Below are 17,711 nucleotides of genomic sequence, written 5' to 3' on the forward strand. Positions count from 1 at the left end.
AACCTGGCAGCTCATTTTGAGTTGAGTTGTGCTCAACAGTGGTCTGGTTTTGTGTTTATATTCTCTGCAGCACAAAGAGACTGATGTTTGCTTTTGTAGCTGTCAAGCTTGACAAAAATACAATAAATCAGCTATAGAATCCTGCAGACCAGAAGGAGAGCACATATATGGCCTTTCTAAAGTCTTTTCACTGGTTACCCATTGGCTTTTGTATTGAAGACACATTTGAGCTTCTTAGATTGAGATCATGGACATTTTAGAAACGTAGATAAAAGGATGTTTAGCGTGGCTTTTATGCAGTGTCTTAAAAATGTCTGTCCTTATACAATTTTATTGTAATTGTAGTTTACTTAATGTTGGTTTTGATACTTATTGTAACCATTCTCTCTAAATGTTTAATGATCTATTTTTTTCCCTAATTCTTTCTTAAGTAGTTTTCATGCGTATTTTGTTTTGTATTTGACTGGTATATTGCTCTTCCTTAGTCTCCCATTTGTCTGTCACTTTAATACACTTAGAATTTGAATGGATTATCAGTTGATTGGTTTTGGGCATGCATTGGAGTGTAAGTCAGATAGCTTCCTCTCTGTGCTCTTTATCTCACTCTGTGTTTTTGCCCATCTTTCTCAGACTCCTGTACGTTACCTCAAAACATTGCTGCTGCCCATCAATGTGCTGGTGGTGACTCTCATTGCAGGCAGAGTAAGTCTTCCTAGGTTTTGGACAAGACTTGCGTTTTGTTTCTAAACTAACAGAGCACATGGCACTACATATTTTTTGGTTTTCCTTTGCAATCTCACACTATGCAATCTCAAGAAAAAAAACCCTACTCCTGTCTTTGGGCCAGCACAACAAACTCTGGCTTCCTTAGTTAATGTAGCCACTCTGGAGGCCTTTCATTCTGGCAGAGCACACAATGCTGCTTTTTGCACCCTTCAGAATTTTATACATTTCTGCGTAAAAATGGGAGCGAGGTCTTTAGTTACCCTGGGTTCATTTGTGACCTCTCTGACTAATTTGTCAGACTTTGTATTTGTTGATTCCAAACTCTTGAGAGATGGTTTTGTAACCCCCCTTTCTGAGGTCGTCAGAAATCTCCTTTGTCCATGCCTTCATACAATTCCACAAACGTGTTGTGAAGATCAGACTGTGAAAAATCAAACAACAACAAAATGGAACACTCAACAACACCAAAGTCTCATTACATTGATTGGAAAGACTTCTAAACAGATAGACTTTAATCTGGCCTTGGAATTAACCCCTAGAGGTGCACTTAGTTTTGCACCTCACAGATATAGCGGCTCATTCTCCTGAATAAACAGTTGGTTTGATTGGGGTGTGTTTGTCTACTTTCAAGACTTGTGTGAAAATGCTGATGTTTTTTGCATAAATGTAGAACATTCTAAAGGCAGCACTGTATATATTGCACAATTTACAATTTGATATCTTCTGTTTTTTGACACCAGTGGGGATGTAGCTGGCAGATTTAATTAGCAGTAGCTAGGTTGATTAGCAGTAGCTAGCTTGATTGGCAGTAGCTAGCTCGATTGACAAATTAATGCTAAATCAGGGAGTTGGTTTAAAATGATGACAAGTCAAAGCAGCTTTATTTTGGTCAAGTATGAGCACAAAGAAGAGATTTATCTTATACACAGTGAGTAAGCACACTCCAAGCAAGGGCAGTCTAGTCTTGGACATAGAAGGGATTCAAACCAACAACCCTACAATCCCAAGTCCCAGTTATGCAGTGTTTCCAGCTGACTCGTTTTATAGTGAAAGAAAAACAAAACAATGCTTCTGTTGCAGTGTAGAGCTAATTAAACCTGGTATTATAAATATGCTAAAGAATGTGAAAGATCATACAGTTTTTCGTGGTAATATAACTTTGTTTGGCAGCTTAGCTCATGTACCTTTTAGACTATATGTTATACGTGTAATATTGTAAGAGAAACTGGTTTGAGTTGAAGGCTGGCCAACATTACCTTTTCTTTGTAAGCTGCTGTTACTGAAGTGCAGATTTCTACAGATCTAAGAAGGAGCTGGATAGAAATGCTTAGCCTGATAGCATCCAAGTGCAGCATTTTGAATGGTGGAACAAATATTGGTGAAGTATGAGCACAATGTTGTTAGTTAACAGAAAACATGCTAATGATTGCATTGTCAAAGGAGACGGAACACAGTTTATTCTACTCTTTTAACTATTTATTTTTTTTATCAATTAAAATGCATTTAAGAAGCACACACCAAGTATTTAATACCACAAATTAATATGCAGCTCTTGAAATGTTCTGACATGATGTATTTATTAGAGAGAAGTGTTTTTAAACTCTATGGCTTTATGCTGCAAAAAAAAACTATGAAAGGTATCAAATAAAATGCCACAAAGCACACAATAACCTCAAAACTGTTTCCAAACATCGTCTGTGTAGTCTGCATTACAAAAATTTTACAGGTGTTGGAAGGTTGTCAGGGCTGCACTATTAAATGTCCCGTCTCACCTGTCAGAAAAATAGCGCAGTCAGATGTGAAGATTTTATCTGTTCGGACACTGCTTCACTGCAGCAGGAAGACAGAGCAGGTTATCTTATCAGCTGGACACTACGCTTTCTACCGCCTACCTCTGAATACTCCTTCAGTTGTTTTATGTTATCTGCTTGGGAGTTGACATATAAACATGTACATTAAAGCTTTTCGAAGGGAAGAATAGAGCAATTTATTCCTGATTTATGTAACATGATACCTTTTTAGACGAGAAACATCAGAGAAAAATTATGAAAGAACAGCTCTTTATTAATTAAATCTTAGTGTGCCATGTCCATGCTAAGTGTTAAGTTATATGTGACTTGATTTGACGTATGGTGTGCAGTACATGAGCAAGCTTTTAGGAAGACCTTCTCATACATCCTTTGGATTTCATTCTTAACATTTGTCCTCTTCAGACTGTCCAGGATATTGTCCGATCCCTGAGGCATGGGGGCAAAGCGTCTGTCAAGCCTGACGATGCTGATGAAGCTGCAGGGTGAGGCTTCCTCACTGGCCTGATTTCACTGTCTTTAAATAGAAACCATTTTAAATAGGAAATAGTATTATATAGAAATAGACATGATTTGGTTCCTAGGGAGTTCACATATTCCTGTCTGTTCTGTGTTGCAGGTCTGAAATAGCCGCAAAAGGAGAGGTGAGAAAAATACTTTTCACTCCCCTTATGTTGTTAAATATATTCCGACATAGGCCTTATCTTGGTCATACCACTGTGTGAACATAAAGGCATTTTTACAGCTTTGTCCCCCTTTTCAGGATCTGTTTTACTTGATTAGATTTCTCCATGGCAGTGAAGTCAGCTCAGTTGAATTTCATTCCTTCTCTTATTACTAAGAAATGAAAGCCAGTTTCCTTTCAGCTGTGAATTCCCACTCTACTGCCTTTTGTAAGCCTTCTCCCAGCTGCTCCATGTCAGTTTTTGTAAAGTCTCTCCCTCTGCAACAACATGTTCAGATGTTCATCCACCAGCCGTAGTGCATGGAAGTTTCCACTGTTTGCCCACATAACGACTTTAATGTTTCTGTACAAGTACTTAAGATCAAAGCATCATGCAAATGTCATTGTACAGTCTGTCCAGCAGATGTAGTTTGGAGTTCAGATGAGATTTATAATTGGAGGGGAGCTACCACTGGTAGAGGTTTGTAGTAGATGATTGTGGCCTTGTTTCTTCGTGTTACCTCTGTATCTTCTGTCAATTTTGATCAGATCTGTGAACTTGTCACTCTGCAGCTCGTGTACCACAGTCTGCAGCTGGTTGCGTTTACTGTTCTGGCCATCCTCATCATGCGCCTGAAGCTCTTCTTGACGCCCCACATGAGCATCATGGCGTCACTGATCTGTTCCAAACAGGTACTTCCAAAAATACTGTGCACTCCTTGTTTGCCTACCATAAGTGTGGCGATTTTACACAGTTTAAATGATATGAAAACATATTAAAGTTCTGTAACATGTCTTCCGTTCATCTTCCTGTCAGTTGTTTGGCTGGATCGGAGAGAAGCTTAAGCACCAGACTGTGGTTTTTGTAGTCCTGGCTGTCATGGCCATTCAGGGAGTTGCCAACCTGCAGGCCCAGTGGGCAATCATCGGCGAGTTCAGCAACTTGCCGCAGGAGGAGCTGCTGGACTGGATTCAGGACAACACCACTCCAGGTAAGTGACGTTGCCTGTTTACTACATTTTGTGAAATTATCCTGATTATCCTATCCAAGGTGATGAGATTTGAAGAATAACTTTACTGTAGAATTCTGTGTTCAGTGTGCCAAGAAGAAAGTATGGATGGCTTCATGGGTTAACTGATTACAGTTTAGTGGTCGAAAGTCGCCATGACCTCTCAAAATACTTTTTGAGGTATCATAACTGAAGAATTTTTGGCCTAATTATGACAAATGTCCACATATTTGCTCGTCGCTCGCCATTGCACTTTGTAAATGACAATTGGTTGGACATTTCAGGCTCAGGTTGTCTTGTTAACCCTCTTGTATATTTACCTTTTGTGTATTCCCCAATGTTTCCTGGTGAAACTAATAGAACTCAAAAATATTGCTTGAGATGGAGCTGGCTCTTCATGTTTTCACTGCAAGGGGTGGACTGGGACAATAATTCAGGCTGGGAATTTGATACCATCCCAGGCCACCACAACCCGATTAACGCAAAACACCAAGAGTGAGTTAGGTTGGGCGCCCTATTGAACCCTAAACTATTTTTGTTGGGTCTGTATCCAGAAGAACATAACTTCAACAAAAATGAAAGAACACTGAGGTTGCTTAATGCCAAAAAATGCATTTCACTATTATGGAAAAGGACTCATAGACCAGAAGTGACACAGTGGTTGAGGCAGATGTTAACAAACCTTCCTCTTGAAAAAATAACATAAACTCTGAAATTGAAAAAAAACATGTGTTTGAGAAGATATGGCAACCTTTTGTTGACTATGTTAAGAATTCAAACATAACACCTGAAGGAAAAGGTGAATGATGGGTGTGGACCTTATAGTTTCCATGCCTGCGATTTTCCTTTTTTTGGTCAAAATTATTTTTTTACCTCCAAAATTTGATACTTTATTTTAATGTACATGTGAACATGTTCTTTTTTTTAACAATTACCTAGTCTAAACGGAAGAGCATTGTTATAGATTTTATTTTGTTTGTTAGAACTGTTCGTATCTCATCTGAAAAAAATTTCAATAAAAACAATGTGGGAAACTTGGTAGCCGCCCACTTCACCAATGGTCGCTACAACTCACTGAGTTTCTTGGTCTCCTGTTGCCACATTTAGTTTTTTCGTATGTGTAGACTACGTGTACAATTATTAGGCAAGTGAGTATTTTGACCATATCGTCATTTTTATTTATACTCCAACTTCCAACTCCAAGCTGAATAAGCTTGAGTGCCTATTGGATTTAAGCATACCAGATGATGTGCATTTGTGTTCTGAGGGAGGGTGTGGCCTTTGGAGAACTTGAGGGCCCTTCTTAAACATTAGATGTACAGTGAAGGAAAACAGTACACCCTTCTGAACAGTGTCTGGGAGGCTGTGGTTGCTGCTCAACAAAAAGTTGATGGTCAAATGATCTCCATGGATTCAAGACGTTTGAGTGTTAATGAAAAGAAGTGTGGCCCGATTGGTCACTGATTTATTTTTTTGAAAGGTCAGAAATGTTTATTTGTGAAGTTTGAGTTGTTTGTATGTTATTCTGACTTCAAAAGATGAAAATAAAGAAGTGAGATAGGAATATCTTTGAGTTTTGTAATAATTCTGCACACTAATAACTGTGCAAAAGCCAAAACCTCACTTTCACTTTCACCTTTAATATTCAGGTTTGAGGTTTATTAACATTTTGGATTAACCAAGAGCACCGTTGTTGTTAAATAATAAAACTAATCCTCAAAAGTGCAACTTGCCTAATAATTGTGCACACAGTATATGCTCCTGAACAAGCTAAAATGATGACTTCATGACATTTTACATGCAAAAAGTCAAAGGTCAACTTCACTGTGACATTAAAATGTTCCCTCATACCACTTTTAATTAAGTTCACTAAATGCTTGGACAGCTATACATGTAAACTGATTGAAGGTTTATTTGGTTTTGTGTGTGATTAATGCAGATTCTGTGTTTGCTGGAGCCATGCCCACCATGGCCAGCGTGAAGCTCTCCACGGGTCGGCCCATCGTCAACCACCCACACTACGAGGATGCTGGACTCAGGTCAGTGGCGTTCTCTGCCCTGTCACATAAAACTAGGGCTGTCCCAATCAAGTTTTTTCAACCGATCCAATACAGATCATTTAATATTATTGTGTTGGCCAATTCAAATCCCAAACCAATCATAAAATAAACCAAATATAGTCTCCTGGAGATTCATAAAGGTAGCTTTGATGCTAACCAACCATTGTTAAAGCAGAAGAATTGGGACATCCCTACATAAAATGTGCATATTAGTTTGAGTTTTTACTATAAAAATAAATAAACTGACTCTTACAGCCAACAGACTGTGAGAACAATATTTTATTTCATGAATTTAAAAAACCAAAAAATAAACTAGATATGCCATGTCCAAGTCAATACTTAACATTTGATTTTTCTTTCTTTTTTTTTCTTCTTTTTAAATTTGCCCAAACTTGATGAAAGTATCCGCAAGGCCAACAAACAGTTTAGAGGAGAAATTGCCAAACAGTCCATCACATAATAAGATGGTAATTAACATAGGCAAACATCAAATTAAATGCCTTCTCTTTAAACCAAATATGCCTAAAGCATTTAAAACCGCATAAACAGGAAGTGTACTCATGTCATGGCTGATTTTCAGGATGGAACAGCATTAAAGTATTAAGTTAAGTATTGAGTTTGTTTGACTTTTATGGCATCTATGATACTACATGTGTTTGTTTTTTTCACCATTTATTATTATACTGCTGAATATTGCTAGCCTGGAAGCCAGCCTGACTAACCCAAAATGTTTGTGACAGAAACTTGGTCTGGAGTTCATGCATTAGGAACAGATTATGCCCAAAGATCTGCCAGGCCAATCAAATCTTTTGGGTGGGCTTTATGCGGGCATGGACAGAAGAGTAACAGTGACGTACTCATATATGTCATTTGAGCGCCATAGAGCCGAGTTTGTTTACAACAAAACCAAACTGGTTGGTTGTAGTACTCTCCAATTGCATGCAGAGATACTTTTTCACTATATCAGCTGTAACATGCCCAATCACAAAATCTCAATGGTGCAACTCATATTATTATAAGAGGTAAGTCTGGCTATGCCAGGCTATTATACCCAATGAAATGTGATTGAAGTTGTCCTTCCTCTAGTGGTTTGTGATGTTATATGTTTTCCTCACAGGGAGAGAACCAAGCTGGTCTACTCCATGTATAGCCGCATGTCCGGAGAGACCGTGAAGAGGAACCTCATGAAGCTGGGAGTGGACTTCTTTGTCCTAGAGGACTCTTGGTGCACCAGGAGAACCAGGTACTTCAACATTACAACTGGCCTCATACAGGAGAGTGCACATAGAATGTAAAAATGGTTCTTTTATCTTAGAAACATTGTTGTCTCTTTTTTTTCTCGTTCTTCTTTCCTTCTCTAGGCCTGGGTGCAGCATGCCAGAGATCTGGGATGTTGAGGATCCACAAAATGTGGGTAAAGTTCCCCTTTGCAACCACATGTCCAGGAACTCAAGACCCCACTTCACCACAGTCTTTTCTAATGACATTTACAAAGTTCTCAAAGTCCCCAAAGTCTCCAAAGATCTCAGATAACACAGCTGGACGGAGTGGTAAACCTGTTCTTTCCACCACTTCTTGCCGCTTTTTACTTTCCAAAAGACCTACAGTTCCACTGTTTTTGTGTTTTTCTGATTCACTGAGCGGTGGACTAATATTTGGTTGAACACGCCAAAACGAAGTCTAACTACTCTTGGTGGCCTCACAATTCTCAGTGTTTGTGACTTAAGTCTGGTGCCAATCACTCTTATTGCTGCATCTTTCTTATTGTTCTCCCATTGGTGCCCCAGTGAAAGCCAAAAGGTGTCGTAGCTCTACAATTAGCTGTTACATCAGTTCTGTTACTTAAGTTCTTTATTTTAAGGGATGCCATTCATTCATCGTTATAGTTTTTTGTTTGTTTATTTTACCATGAATTTTAATTTTCTTTTACCTTTGCTTCAGAAGTAAACTTTGTCTAGCAGAACCAATCAGTATTGTCCACATACTGTGAAGCAATACCCTTTGCAAACTTGACAAAAGATGACTTCTTTGATTGTTATGTACAGTGTTGATCTCCGAAAAGATTTTTTAGCGGTAGACTATTTTTATAATTTATTTGTGTGAGCATTTTTATGCAACATTACGGTTATCTTGTTGAAGCAAACTGTGTTTTAAGAGTTTTTGGGAATCACTGGGTGAAAATAATTGTGTTTGGAAGCTTTTAAGAATATTTTTAATACATGTCATAAAGCAGCGGTGTCTGGAGTGAATTCACTCAAATAAAATTTAATTCAAATTTCATTTGTTTATTTTATATGGCCAAACATGGTAAACAAAACAAGTATATTTCTCCAAACTGCCCTGTAAAAACAGTTTTTGTAAATACCCAAATTGTCGTTTTGTAAAATACTGATGTACAGCCGTTAGAAGGAACATTGTTTGCTGTCAAAGGAAGTCTGTTATTAAACCTGCTTATTCAGTGTACTGCAGCACATGAATGATGTATCTTCATCAACTTCTGCAACAGCCAATCCGAACTATTAGTAGCAGCAAAGTTGATGTAAACGGTAGCAGTCTTTGGTTTATTCATCCAGCAACATTGATGAGTGACGTTAGGGCCTGGACACACAAATCTGACATCAAAGAATTACCAGTAACAAAAGCTGACTGTGATGTTGCCTGAGGTCTTTTATGTCCGGACCAAAATGTTACACTTGACATGCCAGTAGGTGGCAGTAGCTTGTATTCATTATTTAAAAGTGGAAAACAGAAGACCTACTATTAGCCGGGAAGCTAGGAAGAGCTATAAACTGTCATACAGAGATGGTGTCTCCTGAATCATGCTGATCAGATGGTCTACACTTTATTCATTCTAGATGATCATGTTGTTGGGAAAATATTTGTGTATTTGAATATTCAGATTAGTTGAAAATGGACCATTTTTTACTTTCTTTACCCTTTTTTCTCTTCTCGTGCACTGGTTCGCTAAGCTGAACAGAGTGACCCCCCCCTGACTGAATCATTTGAATGCCAGTTCAGGTCTGACCAGTGCCAAAATTGTGGGACGCACCGGAAAAAAATAGATCGATGGACGCTCACTAACAGACAGCCACACAAACGGCCGACCATCAGCTTACTGGAGCTGACAGACGATTCATTGCCTATACGATAAAAATGCAGCGACGGGCAGGAGGCTGTGGCCATGCTTAGCATAAGGACTGGAAAAACTGGGGACATGGCAAGCCTGGCTCTGTCATAAGTTTAAAACTACCTACCACGGCTTAAATAAGAACATTTGATTGAAAAGAAGGAGCAGATTTGTTTATCACATCAGTCGCTTATACTGTCAGAAAGTGTCCTTTACACCTACTGATTGTTAGATTAGCCATGGCATCGAGCATCAAGTAACTGCATGTGTAGGTTTAAAATGCATCCAGTCCCTTTTTGGTTTTTTTTTGTTCGTTTTTGTTCGTTTTTGTTTATATATATATATATATATACACACACACACACACACACATATAACTTTATTTTTTTGTGAGTTTTAACTGCACTGAATGTTGAGGTATGAGCAAATGGACACTACTTTCATGTCTGTACAATAAATATAAGCTTGTATGGGGTAAATAAAAAAGGTTTAACATCTGGAAGTGATGGTAATATCTAGTAGTTCTGTTGCAGGCACTTATGTAAATGTAAAGGACTACTGGACTAGCTTCACAATTTCTTTTTTTGGTTGTTACAGATAAATATCCTAGGTGGTGTTAGATTGATTTGTTGAGTCAGACCATTTGTTTCCCATAGTTTTTTCAGTATTTATGCTATGCTAAAATAATCTACCTACATGTTTGGCAATAGCTTCATATTTAACAGGTGGACATCAGAGTGGTATGAATCTTTTTAAAATGTCAATAGGCACCATGCTGTCACACCATGAGCAACATTTAGTTTTCTGTTGGACTTTTTGTCGTTACAGTTTCTTACTTATTAGATATAAACACATGGGTTCATACATTCCACATGTCATTTTGGAGCTGTTCGTGAGCCGAGGACTTTGCGGTGTAGAAATGATCTTGTGAGGCCTTGGTGTGTTTCAGATGTCTTTTATAATATTTGTCTATTTTGTCTGTATTAAAAAAAATAATAAAATGCTTGCCAAGAGCACCACTGTTTCTTTTTTGTCATAAATTTATGCTTGGAAAAAAAATCTGATGTTTTTTTTTTTTTTCTTCTTAAAGGATAATTCTAGTCAGTGAGTCGTCAGATGCAAAATACAAACACCACAGCAGATAAGATGACGTTATTTACCAGAAACCTGGAAATGTGAGATCGAAATATAAAGTAATTTGGAGAGCCAGAAATCACATGCAACATGGATGTTTAAATGATTTTATTGTATTTCAGTACAGATGACACACACAGTTATGCTGCAGCAGGTGTAGTCATATTTCACAAGCAAGCCATGTCTTATTGCGCTAATTGAATCAACAGTGGGAAGAGATGCTTTCTGTCTGATTGCGCTCTTTATTTTGCATTATATTAATCTTCCAAACTATTGTGTGTCTGAATTGTAAGTATGATATTAATATGCTAATTACCGACCTAAAAAGAGGCATCCATAGCATCATGAAACAGTGTTATGCTATATGTTTATGTGTTGCTGTTTTTTTCTGATTCTATAGAATATTAAGCTTTAGTATTGGTTTACATGAGTATATGGAAAAGCAACATGTTGTAGACCTAATCCAACCTGGAGCCATACACCTCAACTTCACACAGCGTTAGGAACTCTTCTCTGTTGGGGATGACTACGTTAACATAGCGCCCTTCCATCCCATTGCACTGGAACTCTGTGACCTCACCTCCCAGGATATCTGTGATCACGGCACACCTGGTGGAAGAAACGGAAAATCACTTCGTTTATTCCTAAAAATCTCAATATACTGGCTTCGAAGGCCAGGTATTTTAGATTGTTGGATTGTTAGATTGTATTGTAGCTAAAAATGTCTGCATGATATGAAATCATACAAGTTTAAAAAGTGCATTTTTATCTGAAGCTTTAAATAAATTCTGACATAAACACAAAGATTGTTACCAGAAATTTGATCCAGCATTTGGCAGTAAAGGACACAGTCAGCCTTGGTTTTCAAACCTTAATGTGCACTTACGGTGGTATGAATGGGTGTAGTAAGTCAAAAATAAATCTTGGAGGCGCTGAGGTTTATTAGTCGCTGTTACATGATGAGTTTGAGCCTTTATGTCATGCTAGATGCTTCTCTCAAACTTGCAGTAGTTGTATTTGGCCACCAGGGAGCAGCACCTGTGTGCCTGCAAACTGCTTATGGGATTAATACCCTGCCTTGATTTCAAATTGCAAAATAATGTTTTTACAAAGTTTCACACCAGGGAGAATATCTAATACACCTGGGTACAAGTGACACATTTAAAAATGCGTTAGTTTCAGTTTTACAGACACTTTTTTTAATTATATTTTAAGATTTAAAACACTGTATTTACACTTTTTCAACCCTTTTCAATTTTATTTGCACTATTAATCACATAACGGTCCTGTTATCAGTTTTCTCTTATTTTCCCCATAATCAGCACAAATTGGACCTTTTTTGAATCTCTTCCAAGTTTGATTTTACATCAGATTCATACTTTTTGTAATTTTGCAATGCAAAAAAGAAATATGGCCCCACCTGTTAAATTCTAATGTTGTTTCAACCCATCCATCCACCCCAAAATCATCTCTACTCTGATGTACTCTTTAGACACTCATTCCTGTATATCAACATCACAACATTAGTCACTAAAAACGCGAATATAACAAGTTTTAGGAGATAAAACTCATTCATCGTTGAACTAAATCTCAGTCCAAATACTTGTATCTGAATCCATTCAACTTTTTATTCACTCTAGATTGGCTTTTGTCATAACTGTTGCCAGATGTAGTCATCCAACAGGCCATGGTTATCTCTACTTGCTTGAGCATCTCCTCTTTGTATACCTTAATAATCACTGTGTATAAAAACATGGATGACAGCTATGAGGCTAGTCGGTGTAAGAACAGTAAGGATATGAGATGGTGATACTGTACAAGCAAAACCTTAGGGGGCAAATTCTGGCAGTTCTGGAGGCATATCGAGACAAATGGCCGAAAAGGCCCACAGTAGAATGTGGCTGCAGCGTCAAGAGAAAAGTAGTAGTCGAGATATTTCAGCCTGGATTGGAATGGTGAATTATAGTAAGTAAGTAAACAGTCTGCAAAATACCTGGGGTTGTCGTTGCCGTTGTTCTCAAGAGAATCTCCAATGCGGATCTCGGCGCCATTGAGTCGTTCTGGGTTAGAATTTTGGTTGGTTATGTTAACAGAAAACACTTTGTGTGTTTTGCGCAGATCCAGTCGCCACCAGGGACCGACGTCGTTTTTTGTGTGAGTGCAGGAGGCAGCTTCCCAGTCGCTGTTACGATTTCCATCAATGGCATTATAAGCAAGGCCAAAGTCGAACAGTGATGACTGCGTGGCTTTTCCTTGAAGGGCCAGGTTTTCTCCTGCAAAGGAATTACATAATGATTTGTGTTATTCTCACCTTATTAAAAGTCTCCCTAACCATTTAGATCAGTGCCCCTTGTGACGGCATCTACCGTGTGTTTATACATGTAATAGATCGGATTCTCACCAGTTGGGGCATGGTATCCATAGACTTCCACTTCGCATAGTGTAAGAATCCTTTTTGAACCAGGTAAAGTCAGTGTCACATAACGCCCCACCACACGACCAGTGAAACTCACAGAGGACGATTTGCCTGCACCGACGTGAGAAAATCTACCAACCCTGGCAAAAAAGAGAGAGAAATAAATCTTCCCATAACAGTAGGTTACTGAGAGTCAAACCAGTACAAATCCAGACTTGCTCAACAGTGTGGTCAACCTTAAACAAACAACATATCCTATAAACTCAAGATCACAGGGTTACAAATAAGGAGTTTCAGCTCCTAAAATAGATAAAGAGTTGTAGTATTAGCGTCTTTTAGTGACTGTTAAGAAGGGACCACAGAGTAGAGAGGACGTTGGGTTGGATGGCTGGGGTGAAAAAACATAACTTTAGCCAGGTGAGACTGGGTTTCTTTTAATTGTAACTGTTCTATAATCATAATCCATTGTTTATAATTGTAAATGTAACAATATTTTTCAAATTCTTCAGCAAAATGGCAACAGTGCCGTTGAAAACGTGGGTCTATCTAATGACTTGGTTTAAAGAAATACACTCTTCAACAAAATCCACGAAGACCAAGGGAAACATTACAAGCATAAATGCATTTTGCGCTGGTGGATCATAACCAGATTATGAGAACAGCTTCAAAATCCCCTCTACTGTGTGCCCCCTTCTGGGTGGTAATGCCTGGGTCTTTCAACAGTACAACGCTGCAGCTCACAATGCCCATCTAACAACATCTTCTTCCAGAAGAATAACATCATACTTTTGGACCATGCTGCGTGTTTCCCTGATCTAAATCCCAATGAGAACGTTTGAGGATGGATGACAAGGGAAGTTTACAAAAACGGATGTCAGTTCCAGGCCGTGGATGTCCGTAGTGAAAACATCTTCACCACATGGAGCAACGTTCCCATCAGCCTTCTGGAAACACTCACATCAAGCATGCCTTAATGAATTTATGAAGTGATAAACAAGAAAGGTGGGGCTGCTCACTACTGAGTCCTTTTTTGACATTTTTGGTCCTGTTTTTGTTTTGTTTTTTGATCAGCTGATGAACAGTGTTCAAGTTTAAATGCAGTTTTTAATAAACTGTCTACTGTCTGTTTTTTGTCTCTTGCCCCAGTTTCTTCTTTTTGCATTTTGAAGCTCTGCTTCCAATTTGGTTACAATCTAACTGCGAAATGCAAAGAATTTGTTCAGGAGTGTATTGTCCATGTAAACGTTTCCTGCATACACTCCAGCCTTTAGCTTGATACAAAGAAGTTAAAATGTGCAAAATGCCAAGACAAACTTAAGCAGGAAACAAATATCAGTTAAATGGAATTGCACATCGCAGAGTATTTTCTTATCTCTCATATTCACATACTTAGGGTTTTCTAAACCATCGTCGGTCAAAGAGTTGCCGATATGGATCTCCAGCCCATTGAGCCTGTCTTCACAGCAGTCTCCCCTGTTGGTGACGGTGATGGAGGTGATGACGTAGGACTCCAGCAGGTCCACTCGCCACCAAGGATCCCTCTGTTCATCAGTATGTGAGCATGATCCAACACCAAAGTTTGAGTTACGGTTTCCATCAATGGCATTGGAAGCCATTCCAAATATGTGCTCATATTGGTCTGACTGAGTCGCTTTCCCACGCAAGGCCACATTTTCTGTGAATGACATAGTTGGGATGCATGAGAAATCAATATAGGATATCTTTATCTTTATCTATATCTATATATCTATATATCTATATACGTATGTGTGTGTGTATCTGTATGGACCTTCTGAGGGTGTCTGGTCTGGTCTAGGTGGGTGCTACATGTCTAAGTAACATCCATAGTTAGTTAGTACTAAAAAGTCTAAATACCCCTATTAAATCACCAAGTTTTTGTGATGTAATACATCAAGAAAAATTGTAAGAATAAATATCTGAATATTTGCACATTTATTTTTAATACTACAGCCAATGTGATGAAACTGAAAGCCAATGTGAAACATTCAAAGATTGAAAGGGAAAAAAAAACTGCAATAACTCAACAGTCTAAGTGTGCTTGCCCCTAAACAAATACTTAGTTGAAGCAGAATTTTTCTCTATTCTTTTCTATTGTATCCCCTCATGAATTTTCTAGGAACTTCCAAAGCATTTATCCCTTCTTTACCATCATTTTATTGATTTAGATGGGTGCTTTGTATCATAGTTGTGCTGAAAAGTGAAAGTTCAACGTTGATCTCAGACCATAATATATTTTTCCATGTGGTTCTGGGAGACTGGACTGTGTTGTTCATTTTCCTGCCACCCTGTGCTATAGCCCAGACAGCTGAATAATAGAGTGATAGTTGTCACACGCAAAGGGAGCAACCAGTACTTTCCAAAAAGAGCTGCATCTCCTTAAATATTGTCGCCTGCCATTTGACAGACTCCCTGACCAGTCATCATCTTCTAATCAATTTTGGAGAAATTCCTGTTTTTGTTGTGCCATATTTTCTGATGACTGATTTCTGTGATGTATTTAATACCTTACAGTTTATACTCACTGTACTGTAAATACTCCATGGCTTAGCTTCATAAGGTTGTGTATAAATTAGCCTTAACAATGAACACTGTACATTTTCTAAACAATAGGAGTGAATAATACAAACTGTCGTTAGGTCTTTTCCCCAATACCATTTGTGCAGTGAACTATACTTTCTGTATTTGTCTAAATTTGCTGTACGTCTTGTCAGATTGATGATTTTCCAACATTGTAGAACTTTGACTCTCTGCTATAGATTTAACTCTTACTCTTATTTCTGTGTCAGATTTTGCTCATGAAAACTAATGTATATTTTATCTCTTGTGCAGGGACATGCACTTCGTATTTTATTATATTTAAACTTTGGAAAACTTTCGGAACTGCGCCACAATTTAAAAATTTTAAGTTATGTTTTCTGGGTTTGAGCGAGGTCCTTTGTCATGCCTGACTCATCAGTCGGGAACTGCTTGTTATGAAGGGTAAATGTTCTATTATTACAAATAGCTGTTGTATAAAGATTAGCAGGAAAGGGGAAGTTATTCTGCAATGCGACTGTCAGAGACTTTAGACACGCCATTACAGCAAAACACAACTTTTTGTGCAGAACACAACTCTAAATAAATAAATAAATAAATAAATAAATCTTAGCCTCATAAAAAACTGGAATGCATTCATTGCCTGACTTGTAAGGCTCTATAGTCAGCCAGAGTGATAAAATTATAAACAGTCTTTACTTCATCTTCATAACAGCAGAGCTGCATCCATGCATCCGGACACCTGATTTTTTTTCTTCAATATTAAGCTGTATACTCATCATTACCAATAATAATAATAATCATAAATGTGTTTTTACAGAAATGTATGGTCTTGCATCCGGTAATGTTTTACAGACATCACTCACATCATACTTACGATAAGTGGTAGCCCAGCTCGTCCTCAGTAGGAGCAGCAGGAGGAAAACACTCAGCTTCATCTTTCTGGCTCAGACTGCTGACAGTCAAACAACAATATTTAAAGATTTACATTTACGACTGTTCATTATTACTCTCAGAGATGTGACTAATTGGAATTGTGGAGGAGGGGTTTAGCTGTAATGCTGAATGAATAATGCACATGTGTCAAACATGATAATCTAATCCCTCCAATAAATATTATTAAATATGAAATAATTGTCAAAAGTTAGAAAAATTGTTCTGTAGGTGTTTAAGAGTGTAAAAACTCTGTTGGTCATTTTGAATCAGTGAGAAGCTCAGACAAAAACACACACCTGCAAATAAAATAACATAGGAAAACTGCTGTGTCCACCTGCTGGACCTCGCCAAACAAATGAGAAAAAACATCTGATTCAAATTTTTGTCCAGTGCAGACTATAAAAGTTTAAACATAAAGCTGCCATTCAAGGCGCTGACCTCCCCATTAAATGCAATAATGTTGCGTTATAGAACGTAGACTTGTTACTGAAAACTGAATTGTGTTTGGTGGAGCTTGTTATAGAGGGAAATTAAAGCAGTGATTATTTAAAACACCAGCATCTACTGTAGTAACAGTGTATCATTTCATTTCCTCATATTTCCATTGGACAGCAAGTCAAGAGGAACAAGGGGAAGGAAGTAGCAGACATTAATGTCTTAAATTTTGTTGCTTTAATTTCACCAGTCAAATTTTAAGAACTTGTTACTTTTAAACGCTGGATTTGAGCACTTGTTTATGGGTCAAAGCCCTAAAAAGAAATTATAATCTGGAAAATTGGAACCATATATTAGAAGAAGAAGAAGAAGAAAAGTTCTGTTAATACTGAGTAGCATTAGAAAGAACTGTCTCATGCTGCAGAGATACGCGCATGTATGCTAAAATATATTTGGTAAATTAACAGAATTGAAATGAGACAAAGGTACACATGCACAAATGTACTGCAATGGTCTGCTGCAAGAAAGAAATGTGTTACCTGGAGATCCGGACAAAGCAAACGCTTTCTTCCAGAGTTCAGATGAGTCTAATGAGCTCTCTTCATACGCTTCCATGTCCTTTATATGGATCACATCTAACCAATCATCAGAAGTCAGATCATATTCATCCTCAGCACTGTCCTATCACACCTCGTTTGCTTTGCTCCCATGGACATGTGTTTCACTTCCCTACCCATGAATTAAATTTCGGAAGAATACTGTCATTATTAAGAATAGGGATTCAAGTGTATCAATTGTCACATATGTTGCAAAGGAGGAAAGACCCAACACACACAGTC

General features: G+C 38.0%; 2 protein-coding genes across 2 annotated transcripts in view; one reads left to right on the plus strand and one right to left on the minus strand.

The window, feature by feature from the left end:
- Window positions 1–10,446, plus strand: part of dpy19l1l (dpy-19-like 1, like (H. sapiens)) — a 30,994-nt gene extending 20,548 nt beyond the window's left edge. The window contains exons 15-22 of the mRNA XM_084556714.1: window positions 631–702; window positions 2,940–3,019; window positions 3,154–3,178; window positions 3,772–3,891; window positions 4,016–4,190; window positions 6,148–6,247; window positions 7,386–7,511; window positions 7,630–10,446. Coding sequence (XP_084412840.1) covers window positions 631–702; window positions 2,940–3,019; window positions 3,154–3,178; window positions 3,772–3,891; window positions 4,016–4,190; window positions 6,148–6,247; window positions 7,386–7,511; window positions 7,630–7,801 — 870 coding nt within the window. The 3' untranslated portion in view covers window positions 7,802–10,446. The remainder of the gene's footprint in view (window positions 1–630; window positions 703–2,939; window positions 3,020–3,153; window positions 3,179–3,771; window positions 3,892–4,015; window positions 4,191–6,147; window positions 6,248–7,385; window positions 7,512–7,629) is intronic.
- A 176-nt stretch (window positions 10,447–10,622) lies between these two features.
- On the minus strand, window positions 10,623–17,711 carry LOC311497673 (uncharacterized protein). The gene is made up of 6 exons (XM_084558020.1): window positions 17,412–17,711; window positions 16,379–16,456; window positions 14,335–14,620; window positions 12,931–13,085; window positions 12,523–12,802; window positions 10,623–11,138 (listed from the first exon to the last, which is right to left on the minus strand). Exons 2-6 carry the CDS (start codon window positions 16,437–16,439, stop codon window positions 10,988–10,990), a joined length of 933 nt encoding a protein of 310 aa, XP_084414146.1. The 5' UTR covers window positions 16,440–16,456; window positions 17,412–17,711; the 3' UTR covers window positions 10,623–10,987.

Source organism: Chelon labrosus (assembly GCF_963514085.1).
Source record: "Chelon labrosus genome assembly, chromosome: 12".
Taxonomy (NCBI): Eukaryota; Metazoa; Chordata; class Actinopteri; order Mugiliformes; family Mugilidae; genus Chelon; species Chelon labrosus.